The sequence below is a fragment of the Salmo salar genome, chromosome ssa20 (genome assembly GCF_905237065.1).
Source record: "Salmo salar chromosome ssa20, Ssal_v3.1, whole genome shotgun sequence".
Lineage (NCBI taxonomy): Eukaryota > Metazoa > Chordata > Actinopteri > Salmoniformes > Salmonidae > Salmo > Salmo salar.
In genome coordinates this window covers 49626417-49645079 of record NC_059461.1, presented here as the reverse complement: position 1 = coordinate 49645079, position 18663 = coordinate 49626417, and the positions used below count along the sequence as shown (strand labels likewise).

Here is an 18663-nt window from a genome sequence, read left to right as displayed (position 1 = left end):
TCTTGTAACTTCCCTATGTAGCACCCTGGAAGACACAGGCTTCCATGTCATTGATACAGGGTTTAGGCAGTAGAAACAGACACTGCCGAGACATCCCATCACTCAAAGTTCATCCCAATCCAAATCTGATCATTTATTGAACACAGGCATCCCTTTATCAAACATACCAACAAATACAGACATATTTCTATCTTACACAGACAACCATTTCTACGTAGTAAACAATATTTAAAGAAACACAAAAATGTTCACAATGTTAAAAAAAAAGACACGCTATTAATTAGAACCTTGTACATGTAGTGCAAGTAAGGATTATTCCGATTGCCCACTGGAAATCTGTCGGCACACAGTGAATAGGTCTGACCACCTGAAAGTGTAAAAGTGAATCCATGACGGGATGCACAGTAAATCGAGGGGGCTAATGCCCCCTCCAATGACATATAATATGAAGAAAGGTTCACGTCACCGCACCGTACTTGAGGATCATTTAACATGAGGTAAAATGCAATTTTCAACTGCATGGCACATATACTTCATCAACATATATTTTCATTAAGACATTTCACCCATGGAAAGTTGGGTGAACATGTTGAACATTGTGCAATGCATTTCAATACTCACAAAGATGTGGTCACATTATGACTTTACATTTATAAAACGTGGTCAAGTACAGTAGGTATGGCGGTCCCCTAGCAAACCTCATTGACATAAAGACAGCAGAGGCACTTGGTGAGAGTCCTGTCTCAAAGTACTCAGCCATGTGGAAAACCCAGGCTTCGTCCCAAACGCCCCCCTATTCCCATGATAGTGCACTACTTTGAACCATAGTGTTCTGATCAAGAGTATTGCACTATAAAGGCAAAAGGTTGCCATTTCGGACGCAGCCCTAGACCGACTGTTGACTCCAGAGACAGTGTTACACTACCACGTCAGTGGTCCCTGAGACACCTAAAATGGCACAAGTCACATCGTAAATAACCTGTTATAGTAAAGAAGGAGTGTTGTGTGTGTGCGTGTGTTTGCGTCCGTGTCTATCTGAGTGTGTGTGTGTGTGTGTGTGTGTGTGTGTGTGTGTGTGTGTGTGTGTGTGTGTGTGTGTGTGTGTTTGAATTATGTATTGTTGTAGGTGTTTTAAATTGCACTTCGAAGAGGATTCCTTTTCTATTCCCATAACGGAGCTCCATGTAGATCCGCTGAAACCCATTCGGATAACCCAACGCAATAGAGCATTGGCTTTTGGTCATGTTTTGAGGCTTCAAGGGTTTTTCTAGAACAATAAAGTACACATGGTCAAACCATTATATAGTGTAAAACACACTATTATTAGTCTTGGTTTTCAGGGCAGCAGCATACAACATCTAGACTTTACACAGTACAAAGCCAAAAGAAACACTCTTAAAATACACTAGCTCCATACCTCTCCTGTGTGAGCGTACATACCTCCATGACAGTGTGGATCCAGTTGAGCATATCGTCCACGTTGCAGTAGACACCTGGTTGACCCTCTCTGGCACAGCCGATGCCCCAGCTCACCACCCCCACCAGCTGCCATTGTTCTGACAGGTACACCAGAGGACCCCCACTGTCTCCCTACAACACATGACCCAACAGTGGCATTAAGTACACTGGAATTACCCACTATACACGTATGTCAAAGGCCACATGAGGGTGGATATTCTATATTCAATTAAGTGTTATAAGGTCTTCCCATTTGTTTTTTTACAGGACAAGGCATTGAATGTATTCACGCCAAAAGCTATCTTAGTTTCTCTTCTGTTTTTCTCAAAGCAAACATTCTACTTTACAGTGGCTTGCGAAAGTATTCACCCCCTTGGCATTTTTCCTATTTTGTTGCCTTACAACCTGGAATTAAAATAGATTATTCGGGGGTTTGTATCATTTGATTTACACAACATGACTACCACTTTGAAGATGCAAAATATATTTTTTGTGAAACAAAAAAACCTGAGCGTGCATAACTATTCACCCTCCCCAAAGTCAATACTTTGTAGAGCCACCTTTTGCAGCAATTACAGCTGCAAGTCTCTTGGGGTATGTCTCTATTAGCTTGGCACATCTAGCAACTGGGACTTTCGCCCATTCTTCAAGGCAAAACTGCTCCAGCTCCTTCATGTTGGATGGGTTCCGCTGGTGTACAGTAATCTTTAAGTCATACCACAGATTCTCAATTGGATTGAGGTCTGGGCTTTGACTAGGCCATTCTAAGACATTTAAATGTTTCCCCTTAAACCACTTGAGTGTTGCTTTAGCAGTATGCTTAGGGTCATGGTCCTCCTGGTAGGTGAACCTCTGTCCCAGTCTCAAATCTCTGGAAGACTGAAACAGGTTTCCCTCAAGAATATCCCTGTATTTAGCGCCATTCATCATTCCTTCAATTCTGACCAGTTTCCCAGTGCCTGCCGATGAAAAACATCCCCACAGCATGACGCTGCCACCACCATGCTTCACTGTGGGGATGAGAGGTGTTGGGTTTGCGGCAGACATAGCATTTTCCTTGATGGCCAAAAAGCTACATTTTAGTCTCATCTGATCAGAGTATCTTCTTCCATATATTTGAGGAGTCTCCCACATGCCGTTTGACGAACACCAAACGTGTTTGTTAATTTCTTTTCTTTAAGCAATGGCTTTTTTTCTGGCCACTCTTCCGTAAAGCCCAGCTCTGTGGAGTGTACGGCTTAAAGTGGTCCTATGGACAGATACTCCAATCTCCACTGTGGAGCTTTGCAGCTCCTTCAGGTTTATCTTTGGCCTCTTTGTTGCCTCTCTGATTAATGCCCTCCTTGCCTGGTCCGTGAGTTTTGGTGGGTGGCCCTCTCTTGTCAGGTTTATTGTGGTGTCATATTCTTTCATTTTTTTTAATAATGGATTTAATGGTGCTTCGTGGGATGTTCAAAGTTTCCGATATATTTTTATAACCCAACCCTGATCTGTACTTCTCCACAACTTTGTCCCTGACCTTGCTTGGTGGTGCCCCTTCCTTAGCGGTGTTGCAGACTCTGGGGCCTTTCAGAACAGGTGTATATATACTGAGATCATCTGACAGATCATGTGACACTTAGATTGCACACAGGTGGACTTTATTTAACTAATTATGTGACTTCTGAAGGTAATTGGTTGCACCACATCTTATTTAGGGGCTTCATAGTAAAGGGGTTGAATACATTTGCACGCACCACTTTTCCATTTATTGTTTTTGTTGTTGTTTTTTTAAAACTAGTCTTTTTTTTCATTACACTTCACCAATTTGGACTATTTTGTGTATGTCCATTATATGAAATCCAAATATAAATAAATTTAAATTACAGTTTGTAATGCAACAAAATGGGAAAAACACCAAGGGGATGAATAATTCTGTAAGGCACTGTACCTGACATGTATCCACTTTGCCCTCCAGGTAACCAGCGCAAAGCATTCTGGGAGTAATTGAGTCACCGTAGACACTGGGACTGGAGCACTGATCACTGTCTATAAGGGGAATGATAGCCTTCTGGAGGACAGGAGACACTTTACCTGAGGGGAGAGAAAAGGTGACAGAGGGATGAGAAGGAGAAGAGGGGAAATCGACTATTAACATTTGAGTACATGTGCTTGTTGGATAGAGATGAAGAGGGTGAAAGAAAAGGAAGGGTAGTTTTTGTTTTATGTTCACCCTTCTCATGGAGGTAGCCCCAGCCCGTCACCGTCATAGAGTCTCCTGCCTTCAGGCCCAGGTTCTTAGGGGGCAAACACACGGGCCGACGAGAGTCTGGTGGAGGAAACAGAACTTTATTGACATCTACTTCCTCATAAATACATCACAGACTACAATCTAAATATACAGTATTTTCCTAGAGGGACGTCCCATGTTCCAACTCATTGAAATTGACAGTTTGATAAATTGGCCACTAGAGGTCAGAATCTACCCTGAATGCATTCTCTCTTCCCAGAATCTGCTTTTACAAATACACATTTCCATATCATTGTGTAATGCTGTAGCATTCATTATTGAGAGGGCTGAGAAATGTTCCTCATGGGAAGTCATTCAAAACCAGAATGGGTGGAGGTGGGGCTTTTCTTATGTCTAGCCTTTGCGAAAACTGGAATTGTCCAGGAAATTCAGTACCACAGTCTGTGTGTTGCTAAAATGTAATGTTGGGGAAGGGACATACTTCCTACAGTGATGGGCTCGGTCAGCCTCATCATGGCCAGGTCGTAGTCATTGCTGGCTGCATTGTAATCTCCGTTCAGTATGATCCTGTCTACATATGAGCCTCCCAGGGTGCCCATGTAAGTCCTGCCAGACACCACCCGCCAGCGACTCAGCTCCTTCTTACTACTGTAGGACCAGGAGAGAGAAGAGGTACAGGGGTTAGCAGCAGGGCCTTGGTCTCTATCACCAGATGCTTAAGCCTATTATACAATTGCAGACCTTGTGGGATTTTCCACATGGATGGTCAGAGTTAGATATTTTATGTCTGGTTAAGCTAGTTATAGATATCCAGAGTAGATATTCACACATATTCTACAATGTATATATTTTGTATTAGATGTCCAGTGGTACTGACCCAGAGAAGCAGTGTGCTGCTGTGACGACCCAGCGTGAGGACACCAGTGACCCTCCACAGGTGTGTTGTCCGTTCTGCTGCAGGCTCACCTGCCACGGCCAGTCTTCTATAGACGCATCCACACCGCCCACGATACGGTCCGATCGCCCCCGCTCTCCACAGTCTGACACACACACAGGGGAAAGAGAGTTTAGTTCCACTGAAGAGTTTAGTGAAGTGCTAAAGCACACAAAGGTGGTTTGACGAGAAAATGTAGAATTAGCGCTGGAAGCGAACTCAATGTAGCCCTTTGGCAGTTAGCGTTGCTACCTGTCTGTTAAGTGACACACTCAAGCTACCGCTGACCCATTACAAAGTGGCTTGTTGCCTGGATCCTGTCCAGTTTGCCTGCATTCTCCAGGCTCAGTCTTTCTGTCTCACTCTCCTGTATAATTCAACTCCTAGAGAACTTGGATGATTTTCCCAATGAGTAGTCGGAGTGGAGGAGTCTAATAGAGGGGCATAGGGAGGTGACAGAGTGTGAGGTGGGGTATCAGAGGCAGAACTTACCGGAGCAGGTCAGGGAGATCACGGATTCTGAGTTACACACCTGGCTGGAATCAAACAGAGAGGGGAATTCAACACACAGTACATTCACATGGTATATAGACACATCACATATGCTGTAGGCAAAGAAATACACCCAAAACACCATTACCAAACATTAAAGGTAAATAAAGAGTCTGATTCCAGAGTTAATCTTCAGTGTTGGTTCAGATTCTGTCAGACATAAAATACTCGTACTTCTTGTTTCCTCTAATTACAGAAACAAGGATGGGGGAAGAACAGAAACTCCAAAATTGTTTGTGTCAGAAAAACAGAGAGTAGGACAGTCAGAGATACACATCGAGAGAGAGAGAGATGACGCAGTGGTGCACATCACAAGTAGAGACAAAAAAAGGTGACAGAAGGAGGAAAAAAGAGGACAGTTAATCTGTTTTTCTAGTGCCTGGTGCTGTTTTAGAGTGAACAGACAGGGCGGTGCCATCCCATCTGTCATCAGTGGTGGTTATGCATTCCATTCGTCATGTCACAACTGCCTGAGCCTAAACTGCCATCTTACTACAAACAGTGGCAGTAGGATGGGAGTGAACCAACACAAACACTGCATGGTAAACAGTATGACAGTGATGCAGACATGGTCAACATAGTCATGTACTTATTTATTTTTATATGAGCTTTATTTTACAAGGCAGGTCAATTAAGAACAAATGATTATTATTTACAATTAAAAATAAGACGAGTATCATAAAACAAGTACAGACAGTAGTACCCAAAGTGGGTAACATTTATTTTGACTTGTTTCAATTCTCCATTTACTGCACCGATCCAATTATCCAACCATATTGATACCAAGGCAGATTTTTTACTGATCCATTTCGGTTCTCCTTTCATAGCTGGAAAGTGTCAGAGTGAATATCAGAATACAGTAGACAGTAACACCACAGTAACAGGCTCAATATGACCCATCTTCTAATACTTACCGGTCAATGACAGTCTGGTAAATGGGGGTGGTTTCAGCTGCGACCCTGACCCCCGAGAACGGTCCTGTCTTCAGGGACGAGGACAAGTTCCGCACTGAGATACTACTACTGTTGGGTTTACTGTGGGAACGCGTGGAGACAGAGAGACATTTTCAAGACGTTTAAGAGAAGCTCAATATGTTAAGGGGAAACTGTAGCTAAGCTGCTCGGTGAGCAGGGAGTGAGTGAGTTAGGGAGGGAGGAGACCCACTAGGTGTAGCCCAGCTGTTGACAGGCTTTCTCTGTGTGCTGCTGGGTCCAGTCCTCACTACACACACTCCTCCATCCTGTCCCGGCACTGTAGATCTGGAGAACACTCTGCTCAGAGACCAGACGCACTGCACAGAGAGATGGAGAGAGACACAGAGAGAGAGAGAGAGAGAGAGAGAGAGAGATGACGCAGAGGTGCGCATCACAAATAGAGAGAGACAGGAAAAGGAAAGTAGGAGCCCGAGAGAGAGAGAAAAAAAGAGAGAGAATAAGAATGAGATTAAACATATAGAAGTGACACAGAGACAGATGTATAAAGATATATAGATGGAGTGGTGTGTGTGAGTACCTGTCCATACCTGTGTGCTTGTACATGTGTGCAAGCTTGAGTGTTTGTGCATGTGTGTATGTGTGTGTGCGTTTACCTGGGAAGGTAGTGTTGACCGTCATGTTGGCCACACAGGTGAGCTCGTCCTCTCCTCCTGAACAGTCCGCCATCCCATCACACGCTTTGCCCAGGGGAATGAACTTCACCGACCGGGAGCAGAAGAAGTACTTACTGTTGATCAGCTGCGCGACTGAGGACAGAAAGGAAAGGGGAAAGAGGGATGAAAGGAGGAGAGAGTACAGAAGACAGGGACAGGTTATTAAAATATATTGTTTGCTGACTTTAAAAAAAAAAATCCCAAAAGTTTTTGTGGAATCAAATTCCATAACGTTGCTATGGTTTCATTGTGAATCATTGAGCATTTGTACAGGGGAGAAGTACTAGTATGTCTTGTGTTAGCTAAGGGGGAGGAGAGGGTGTAGAGGTGGGTTTGCGTCCCAAACGGCAACCTTATGCCCAACATAGTGCACTACTTTTGACTGCACTACTCTTGATCCTTATGGGCCCTGTTCAAAAGTAGAGCACTATGTAGGGAATAGGGTGCCGTCTGGAATGCAGAGATGATGGGTTTCGAAGCTGGACTCACTGAAGTAGCCAGCCATGGCCACGATCCCCAGCACTACCAGTACCATCAACACAGTGATCAGGACCCTCTTCCTCGACGAGGACTTCTCTTTCTGGGAGTTCAGAGCCGTCATGACCTTTCGTTTCCTACCAGGCTGTACTTCAACTGGGGGAGAGGAAGACAGAACAATCCGGATTATGTAGTTATTTAAAAACATAGATATATGCGACTAAAGCATAGTTGGACAGTATATTATTGCATATTAAGTAATACTTGTACAATATGATTGCAAAATTAATCAATTCCACTACAATGGCATACCTTGTTGCCTAGGATTTAATGGTATATTGCTTTCTTCAGCGAGGCAGGTGTCAGTCTGGGGAGAGAGAGACGACAGAATGAGAGAAAGGGGATTGTACTGTGCTCGGTGCAGAACGTGGGACACAATGTAAAGGTTTGTGAGGTTCTAGGGTCTAGAGGCATGACAGATTGGATGAAGAACACACGTACACGGAACCGTGTGCTTCCCATCAAAGTTGTGTGTGACTGTCATGCCTAATGCTGTGAGCACAGTTCCCAGGCCCATCTGACACAAAGACAGAGATAGTTGTATGACACATCCTCAGGTGTGGTACTCTGCTCAATGTGTAGTTGCTTTATACTGCGTTATTCCACTCCATTAAAGGACAATAGATCTTGAATGGTGGAGCATGCTATATACACAGCATTCTAATCACGCACGCTATAAACCCCTTCATTCAAGTTATGTAATTGACAGCTCTGCCCCACCAGCTTTACAAATCTATTGTTTTATAGAAGACACGTTCGGTAAACTGTTCTCTAATCTTTATATGACAATGTGTTCATGATGATAGAATCACTCAAGTGTACAGCAAGCACAGGTACCCGCCATCATAACTGTCATGAGTCATAGCTTCAGTGAACGAAACCTGCTCTCTGGTGAAACAGCCATCACGACCAAAAACAACAACATCCCAAAATACCAATGACTGGTGTCTCAAACTGTCTGTTAGGCATCTACAGTATCGGCTATTCCGTCTGACACACTCAGCAACAGTGAACCCAAGTCCTTTTGAGACTGAGGCTGTCCTAACATGGACAACGCCACACAGTACACCATCCCGCAGATATGGAGGGTTATGCTGTATGGAGGGACAAGACAGGTGGTGGCTATAGTGAGGGACAGGGCTCTTAGTGGCTGGGTAAAAACAGTGCTTAATTGCTGTTGGTCTTCTGTAGTTAAAGTTGTCAGTGCTTTTGTTTCACAGATTTACCATTGCAGAAACAAAACAGGTTCAAGTTTGTTAAATATAACCCAAAATCAAAGGCTTGTCTGTATGTGTTGACATGAAGCAATATGGTAGTGAGCCATTCTCAAATGGTATTTAAAAATATATATATATAGCACTTCTCAAATGGTATTTTAAAATGATTTATATATATATGTGTCCCGTAATTTAACTTTTATAATTCAGTTGCGAGTGAAATCCCTTCATCTGCATGAAGTCTTCCTGTGTATTCTCCATGGAGACAGTCTGGTCTAATATTGGAAACTAAAACAGAGGGTTCTAGCAACATAGAAAATAGCAAAACAACCACAACTTCAGAGAAAAGGGGAAGTGAGATATACATATACTGTTCATTTAACTGACTACAATCCTACACAGTTAAAGACACTCCCCTGGTTGCACATTGTGTTGTTTGCCCTAACACTACACAGCTGATTCAAATAGCCAACTACATTTTAAAAAATCTGCTGTATAGTGTTAAAGCAAAAACAACAAAACATGCTGTAAGCTTTTTACCTGACTGGCTTTTCAAATACGGCTTGACATGTAGCCTACACCTTTTGTCGGAAGCAGTAACTCCCCATCTAGGGCTGGGCCGATAACTCGCTAACTAGCAAAGAATATCAAGAAATGTGCACTTTGCGGTCTGGTCTGAAAAACGCGTTCACTCGCTGGTGACTGAAACACCGCTCGTGGGCTACGCCCACCAATATAATTCTACATTGCGCTCCGGCTCTGCCTGCAACAAAATCAAAGACTCAATCTTGCAAAGTGAAATTTGTTCTGGTTTGGTGATTTTAAAATTGTCTGATATAATGTTGATTCGATCACAGAAAAAAAGTGTATCTATAATATAGGGCGAACTCAGTGAAGTTCAATCGCTTGGGTCTGTCTCTGCACTGCATTGCATTTCTTATGTGCGGTAGTCCTGCAGGAGTTGCGCGGCAGCGAACGCCCGCAATTTAGAGGGAACAGTGCTCACCGTACGTAAATGTTCGTTTGAATGACACACGCACGCACACACACACACACACACACACACAGAGAGAGAGAGAGCGAGAGAAAAAAATCCTGTATGATTTGCATGAGTCATGGAGACGCTGCTGGGTGGTGGAACTCTCCACGTAGATGTACTGTAAACAGGAACTAATCTAGGTCAATATGAGCAGGCTATGAGATAAGGAAATATGGTTACAAAGAGAGAAGGAGAGAAAGAAAGAATGGATGGTAGAGTACAGAGGTGGGAGAAGAGGAAGGTCAGCCAGTTCAACTTGAAATGTGACTATACACATCTCGGGGCTGACAGCTGACTGACCAGTACCAAACATAGCCAAAATACCTGCAAAGTTTCATCAAAGTTGACCAGCAATATACAGTACATAGCAAACTATCGAAAATAGGGACTCCTTGTGATTTGTAGACCACATAAACTATAGGTCGCTAACTGCAGGCCGCACACATTCATTTGCTCAAATATATTATTTAAAGATCGCCTACTTTGCAACAAGATATCTAAAAAAATCATTATATAATGGCAGAGACACAACCCGAACCTGAATCACACAATCTATGTCAATGATGACCTCAGTGCAAGAATTCACTTTGACAGACAGTTGGCATAAATTTACAACAGGGGTGGAATAAAATCACAGAGAGGGGGGGTGGGGAAGGGGGTATGCAAATGTATATGCGTGTGTGAGGCAGCGAGACAGAGGTGTGTTCAGGTCGTTTGGCCCACGCAGGATAGTGAACAATGGGACTAGACCCAGTTTGCATTGAGAAAGCACCTTGGGAAGCAGAACTGGGTCACAGAAGGTTTAACCGATAAAATCACTCGGCATGTTTCGCTTTAGTGTATAAAAAGGTGCTCTCTTTTCATTGTGGATTGTATTTTAAAGTGCCAGCAGCTTACCACCCTACATACCACCGCTGGCTTGCTTCTGAAGCTTAGCAGGGTTGGTCCTGGTTGTACCCTGGATGGGAGACCAGATGCTGCTGGAAGTGGTGTTGGAGGGCCAGAAGGATGCACCCTTTCCTATGGTCTAAAACAAATATCCCAACGATCCCAGGGCAGTGATTGGGGACATTGCCCTGTGCAGGGTGCCGTCTTTTGGATGGGACGTGAAACGGGTGTCCTGGCTAAATTCCCAATCTGGCCCTCATACGGTCACCTAATCATCCCCAGCTTACAATTGGCTCATTCATCCCACTCCTCTCCCCTGTAACTATTCCCCAGGTTGTTGCTGTAAATGAGAATGTGTTCTCAGTCAACTTACCTGGTAAAAGCAACAAAAATAAAAAATAAAAATGTTAAAAAAGCAAAAAAGACCTTTAGAGAAGCTACACGTGAGTTGTAATCAAAGGCAGGGATCTCCAACAACACAGATTTGCATGAGCACACACAGGCATACACACACAAACGCACACCAGTTTCCTACACAAACTGATCACTGGTCACTTAGCATTTTTGCCACCAACGACAGATGTGTACAATCACAAGGACCCTAATCTATGTCTATTTCACACTTTTACACTACCGGTCAAAAGTTTTAGAACACCAACTCATTCAATTTTCTACATTATAGAATAATAGTGAAAACATCAAAACATCACATTTTCCATATTGACTGACCTTCATGTCTTAATGTAATGATGGACTGTCGTTTCTCTTTGCTTATTGGAGATGTCCGTGCCATAATATGGACTTAGTCTTTTACCAGATAGGGCTACCTTCTGTATACTCCCCTACCTTGTCACAACACAACTGATAGGCTCAAACGCGTTAAGAAGGAAAGTAATTCTACAAATGAACTTTGAACAATATTTTGGTTACTACATGATTCCATATGTGTTATTTCATAGTTTTGATATCTTCACTATTATTCTACACTGTAAAACCTTTGAATGAGTAGGTGTTATAAAACGTTTGACTGGTAGTGTAGAACTCACAAAAATGTGATATTGTCAGCAGAAACACAGTAATACTTTAACATGGTAGTACTTTGCAAGGGACTATTTGCATGTATAACAATTGTTCACTAAACACACAGACCGCACATTTATACACAGGTAAACATGGGCATGTTATCCCATTTGTTTTCCCTAAAGTCTCATCACTGTGAACCTGTTAACCACTACTGTACGAGTCCACAGAAAGAGCTGAGTGACAGGTGATCAATAATACTCCACAAGTGAATAGCCTGTTCCCCTATTTTCCCAGACTGTAGTCTCCATCTCTACTCACATTCATGGTGCAGAAGTCCCCTCTCAGCTGGCCCAGATCACAGGATATAGAGGATGCACTGTCCTTCGGTCTCTGGAGCAAGTCAAACTCCCTTCAACAGTCTCTCCCTCCACTTTTGAAGTTCTACCTCTCACAACTCTGTGCCGGTCCGTATGGTTATTCTCCCTTCTGTCTCCCTCTTTCTCCCTCCCTTTATCTTTCTCTCTCACCCTTCTCGTACCCTATTCGTTGTCCCTCAATTCACAGGCAGTGAAAGGTAATCTATCATGCAGGCCGCCTAACTTGTCCTGCTGCTGTAAAAATCTGCTGCTTTATTAATGACTGCCGGTGTGTTTCTGTGTGTATCCGTGCTGCTGAAATCCACATGGATTTGTTGTGAATGACCCAGCCCCTGCTGACAAAACAACACCAAACTAGTATCTGTAATAGGACACCTAATGCCTTGGTCTCTCTACCTGCATACTTCCTCTCTCTCTCTCCTCCCACAAACGGCCTTTCCTGATTCGGTGGATCTTTGTAGCTCTAGCTCTGTCTTTTTCTGTTCTTCTACCTCTCGTTCATGTATGTATGAAAAAAAACACACACACAGGAACAGTCACACGAGCACAGACTGGCAAACACACACACGCACACACGCACGCACGCTCGAACACACACACCTTCAAACACGAACACCTGTTTGTGTAGTGAGATGCCTTCAGGTCAGGTCGTGGGCCAGTCCTGTCATGTTGGTTACAGTTGGAGCTCCAGTCTGGCGTTTCTCTCTGAGCCAGAGGACATATGCTTCTTAACCCAGGAATGGATACATGATCACAATAATATTTTGGGACAAAAACTTGTTTATACTGTAACTCCTCTTTTTTGAAACCCTCCTCACTAGGGGATTTGACAATCATATTGCTAAAAGCTTGATTGTCACACCCTGACCTGAGAGAGACGGTGTATTTCTCTATTTTGTTAGGTCAGGGTGTGGGGTGGGCATTCTATGTCATTATATTTCTATGTTTTGGCCAGGTATGGTTTCCAATCAGAGGCAGCTGTCTATCTTTGTCTCTGATTGGGAATCATACTTAGGCAGCCTTTTTCCCACCTGGTTTTGTGGGTAGTTGTTTTCCGTTTAGTTGTCTGTTGCCTGACGGAACTGTTTGCTTTCGTTTTGTTTCTTTGTTTAAGTGTTTCATTATAGTAATAAATATGAGCGCATACCACACTGCGTTTTGGTCCCCTTCTTATTACGATGAAAGCCATTACAGAACTATGCACCAAAAACGGACCAAGCAGCATGCCCAGGAGGAGCAGGGATCCGTGGGGAGCAGGTGAACAGTCAGTCACCATGTTATGTGGTGATGCGTACCGTATCTCCGGTGCGCATTCATAGCCCGGTGCGCTCTGTGCCTGCGCCCCGCATTTGCCGGGCTAAACTGAGCATTCAGCCAGGAAGGATTGTGCCAGCCATAAGCTCCAGACCTCCAGTGCGCCTCCACGGCCCAGTATATCCTGCGCCAGTTCTACGCACTGTGTCGCCAGTGCGCCTACATGGCCCAGTATACCCTATGCCTGCTCTGTGCACCCGGTCTCCAGCGACGTTCCCTAGTCCGGTGAGACCTGTTCCGGCTCCACGTAAGAAGCCTCCAGTGATAATCCATGGCCCGGAGCCTCCAGTGATGATCCATGGCACCCAGCCTGCAGTGATGATCCATGGCATGGAGCCTGCAGCGACGGTCCCCAGTCCGGAACCTCCTGAGACGGTCTACAGTCCGGAACCTCCTGAGACGGTCTACAGTCCGGAACCTCCTGAGACGGTCTACAGTCCGGAACCTCCTGAGACGGTCTACAGTCCGGAACCTCCTGAGACGGTCTGTAGTCCAGAGTCTCCAGCGACAGTCTGCAGTCCAAAGTCTCCAGCGGCGGTCTGCAGTCCAGAGTCTCCAGCGGCGGTCTGCAGTCCAGAGTCTCCAGCGGCGGTCTGCAGTCCAGAGTCTCCAGCGGCGGTCTGCAGTCCAGAGCCTCCGGTGAGGATCCACGGTCCAGTGGAACAAGAGCAAAGGGATCAGCGGGCGGAGCGGGGGCTACGCCCTGAACCGGAGCGTAGTGTTTAAGTGTTTAAGTGTTTCATTATAGTAATAAATATGAGCACTTACCACGCTGCGTTTTGGTCCCCTTCTCATTACGACGAAAGCCATTACATTGATAAAATATCCCCCCACCCCTCAGGCTATATGTGGTACATGGGGGAACTTCCTGTAAATGTTTGAATTGTGCCAGTGGAGTAAAGAATCGGGCAGTTTCCTTGTACTGGATTCTCAACATTTCCTTCCTTCCAGTCAATGGTCAACAATACAGTAGGTCCACTTCTCTTTGATTTCAACTAACGGCTCCATTACATACTGTAAATGATTCATAACTCAATAACCTACTTTCCTATGAGCCAGTTCTGAACCATGCTGAATTGCTAGACATTATTGAGCTAGTAACAAATGATCTCTTACTTCAATAAAGATCTGTGGCTTTGGATTAAATAGGATAGAGGAGGTATACCGGAGGTATACAATGTAGTCAACACAGTAAAAACAGTCTATGTATGTGCAAATTGCCTGGTTTACTTTGCAGAACCTATGTGGTTTTGTATTGTCCGAGCACTATAGAGAGGTTATGGGAGAGGTAGCAAGAGATAAAGAGAGGACAGGATAAAAGAGATTGGTCCTCTATGATGATCCAAATTGTTAAGAGCTGTGACCCCTGACCCTCTCACCACACTACTTCTTCCCTCTTCAGAATGAGGAAGTAATGCAGTTCCCGAGATTTCTATTGGTTTTAAAGTTCACTAGGGCATGGCCTCCTTTAATGATCCTGACTCCCTGCCAAGATATCTATTGAATAATACATTAATACATAATATTAATTTTATTTAACCTTTATTTAACTACCGTCCCACCTGGCCAACATCCGGTGAAATTGCAGAGCGCCAAATTCAAATTAAATTACTATAAATATTTAACTTTCATAAAATCACAAGTAAAATACATAAAAATAAAGCTTATCTTGTTGTTAATCCAGCCGCCGTGTCAGATTTCCAAAATACTTTACGACGAAAGCAAACCATGCGATTATCTGAGAACAGCGCCCAGCAGACAAATCATTACAAACAGTAACCAACCAAGTAGAGGAGTAACAAAAGTCAGAAATAGCGATAAAACTAATCACTTACCTTTGATGATCTTCATATGGTTACACTCACAAGACTCCCAGTTACCCAATAAATGTTTGTTTTGTTCGATAAAGTCCCTCTATATATCCAAAAACCTCTGTTTTGTTAACAAGTTTTGTTCAGTAATCTACTGTCTCAAACAACATCCGGTGAAATTGCAGAGCGTGAAACTCAACAAAACAGAAATTCTCATAATAAACATACATAAAGGTTACAAGTGTTATACATCAGCTTAAAGATAAACTTCTTGTTAATCCAACCGCTGTGTCAGATTTCAAAAAGGCTTTACGGCGAAAGCAAACCATGTGATTATCTGAGGACAGCGCCCAGCAGACAAATCATTACAAACAGTAACAACTCAAGTAGAGGAGTAGCAAAAGTCAGAAATAGCGATAAAATGTATCACTGACCTTTGATGATCTTCATATGGTTGCGCTCCCAAGACTCCATGTTCGATAAAGTCCCTTTTTATGTCCAAAAACCTTCGTTTTGTTAGTGCATTTTGTTCAGTAATCCATTGGAACAAAGCATTGTCACAGCAGGCAGACGAAAAATCTAAAAAGTACTATAAAAGTTGGTAGAAACATGTCAAACAATGTTTATAATCAATCCTCAGGTTGTTTTTGTCATAAATAATCGATCATATTTCAACCGGACAATAGCTTCGTCAATAGAAAAGGAAAAACAAGAAAGGCACGCTCCCGGTCACGCGCAGGACTCATGTCTGGAAATTTCCAGTGTCCTCTCATTAAAAGTGGTGTTTCTCCCTCATTTTTTAGAGTAAAAGCCTGAAACAATGGCTAAAGACTGGCCACATGTAGTGGAAGCCATAGGGATTGTGAACTGGGTCATAAGTCTTTGTATGGTGGATAGGCTTTCAACAGCCATTTCAAAATAATAGCACTTCCTGGATGGATTTTCTTCAGGTTTTCGCCTGACATATCAGTTCTGTTATACTCACAGACATTATTTTAACCGTTTTGGAAACTTTAGAGTGTTTTCTATCCAAATATATGCATATCCTAGCTTCTGGGCCTGAGTAGCAGGCAGTTTACTTTGGGCACGCTTTCATCCGGAGGTGAAAATAGTGCCCCCTAGCCTAATTAAGTTTTTAAGAACAAATTCTTATTTACAATGACGGCCTAACCCGGCCAAACCATAACCCGGACGACACTGGGCCATGTCAACAATAGATAACAAATGGGTGATACACAGTACAGTGTAATCAACATATCACCATTAATTGTCCATGTTATTGTCACCCACCTATGTGATTAAAATGTTCAGACACTGAAAAAGAGAGTGTGGAAGGAGGGAGACTGAGATAGTGAGTTAGGGATTCGTAAAACGTGTGAAGGAATAAAATAGAGATTTGAACTACAGCAGTGACACAATCTGACAGTGTCAAACTACAGCTCCTTTCACTGTCAAAAATCCCCTCTCCATCACAACAGACACACTTTCCATGAGGTCGATTCGTGGGGCGCTGGGGTGCATTTTTCAAGTACAATATGTACGCATAGTCTCTACTGAACTGTCTGAGATGGGTTAAATATTAACCATACTGATACAGCTGAACTAATGTTACCCTCGGTGCTCTAGTTAAATCTGTGGAGTTGTTTATTGTTGTATCCCAATAAACACAATGCCCAACCTTGAGTATCTCACAAACAGTATCTTAGATCGAATTGCAAGCTCATTTTGAAAGGGGGCATTGACCAACCTATTACTGCGGATAATATTAGCGATCTGGCCTGGCTTCTGTTAAACAGACACACCAAACGTGATGAGGTTCAACAACCGTTTAACCCCTTGGATGCTGTGTAACAGCTCGTTCAATCTCAAGACTGTCATGTAGACAGAAGGTCCAGTCTGCACAAGCAATGGTGCCCCCCACATCATTTCATAACACTAGCATACTCAACAATAGAAGATGTGACAACATTAACATGACCAAAATGTGTCACTTACATGAGGTTAACCAGTCCCTGTTGCCTGTCAGTCCTTTACCCTCAGTCCTGATCAGGTGGTCTCTGGTTGTTGGGGTCAGTGTTTGCCTGGTGGTCTTCAGCGATCAACCTGGATCCTTATAGTAAGACTGCAGAGGTAGGTGTGAGCTTTGAGTATGGTTGCCTTTCCCTCTGTCCCTACACTGTTAAATACACAACTTTTCAATCCCAGAATCTACCCTCTCTTCCTGCTTCCTTCCCTCTCTGTTTGAAGTGTTGCTCAAGCCTGCCTCCCTAGGGAGCAGCCTTCACAGTATTCATTTTATGTGATCCCACTTCTCTATTCCTCTGTTTATTTATGTTTTTGGCTTGGTTGAATGAGAATGAGTCCAGGGAAATGATTAACATATTCAGACTAGTTTCTGGTCAGTGTGTTGTGTCGCCTCACTCTCACATTACATACCACCTGTGTCTGTGTGCTAAAGGTATTCAATATAAGGGAACAGTTCAGGGAAAATTATGCTCTGTAATGATAGTATTCATGTTATTTAACATCATAAAATAGATAACATAGGACTTTGTGTGTTATATAAAGTGCATTCGGAAAGTATTCAGACCCCTTCCCCTTTTCCACATTTTGTTACGCTACAGCCATGTTCTAAAATGGATCAAATATATTTTTTGGCTCATTAATCTACACACAATTCCCCATAATGACAAACCATAATGGTTTTTAGAAATTTTTGCACATTTATTAAAAATTAAAAACAGAAATGCCTTATTTACATAAGTATTCAGACCCTTTGCTATGAGACTCAAAACTGAGCTCAGGTGCATCCTGTTTCCATTGATCATCCTTGAGATGTTTCTACAACTTGATTGGAGTCCACCTGTGGTAAATTCAATTGATTGGATGATTTGGAAAGGCTCACACCTGTCTATATAAGGTCCCATAGTTGACAGTGCATGTCAGAGCAAAAACCAAGCCATGAGGTTGAATTATTTGTCCGTAGAGCTCCGAGACAGGATTGTGTCACATGACAGCCCATTGGAGTTTGCCAAAAGGCACCTAAAGGACTCTCAGACCATGAGAAACAAGATTCTCTGGTCTGATGAAACCAATATTGAACTCTTTGGCCTGAATGCCAAGAGCGACGTCTGAAGGAAACCTGGCACCATCCCTACGGTGAAGCATGGTGGTGGCAGCATCATGATGTGGGGATGTTTTTCAGAGACTGGGAGACTAGTCAGGATTGATGGAAAGATGAATAGAGCAAAGTACAGTGAGATCCTTCATGAAAACCAGCTCCAGAGTGCTCAGGACCTCAGACTGGGGTGAAGATTCACCTTCCAACAGGGCAATGACCCTAAGCACACACCCAAGACAACGCAGGAGTGGCTTTGGGACAAGTCTCTGAATGTCCTTGAATGGCCCAGCCAGAGGCCGGACTTGAACCCATTCGAATATCTCTGGAGAGACCTGAAAATAACTGTGCAGTGACGCTTTTCATCCAAACTTACAGAGTGTGAAAGGATCTGCAGAGAAGAATGGGAGAAATCAAATCAAATCAAACTTTGTCACATGCACCGAATACAACAAGTGTAGCCCTTACTGTGAAATGCTTACTTACAAGCACTTAACCAACAGTGCAGTTCAAGAAG

General features: G+C 43.4%; 1 protein-coding gene across 3 annotated transcripts; it reads right to left on the bottom strand.

The window, feature by feature from the left end:
• Positions 1-118: 118 nt before the first annotated feature.
• On the bottom strand, positions 119-17339 carry LOC123729265 (transmembrane protease serine 4). Of its 3 annotated transcripts, none has more exons than XM_045703566.1 (13): positions 17024-17339; positions 7612-7666; positions 7312-7455; positions 6763-6915; positions 6339-6465; positions 6089-6208; positions 5115-5158; positions 4566-4728; positions 4170-4336; positions 3671-3766; positions 3389-3531; positions 1441-1590; positions 119-1267 (listed from the first exon to the last, which is right to left on the bottom strand). In XM_045703566.1, the coding sequence occupies exons 3-13, from the start codon at positions 7421-7423 to the stop codon at positions 1256-1258; spliced, it is 1287 nt and encodes a 428-aa protein (XP_045559522.1). In that variant the 5' UTR covers positions 7424-7455; positions 7612-7666; positions 17024-17339; the 3' UTR covers positions 119-1255. The 3 variants fall into 3 exon arrangements, with proteins under 3 accessions (XP_045559522.1, XP_045559521.1, XP_045559523.1); XM_045703565.1 differs by lacking the exon at positions 17024-17339 and adding an exon at positions 11845-12417; XM_045703567.1 differs by lacking the exon at positions 17024-17339 and adding an exon at positions 9117-10057.
• Positions 17340-18663: the final 1324 nt, after the last annotated feature.

Coding starts and splice junctions, on each gene's coding strand:
- LOC123729265 (XM_045703565.1), bottom strand. Junction 6,466..6,762: donor GGTCAACACTACCTTCCCAG/GTAAACGCACAC, acceptor CTCTCTGTGCAG/TGCGTCTGGTCTCTGAGCAG. Junction 1,591..3,388: donor GCAAAGTGGATACATGTCAG/GTACAGTGCCTT, acceptor CATGTGTTGTAG/GGAGACAGTGGGGGTCCTCT.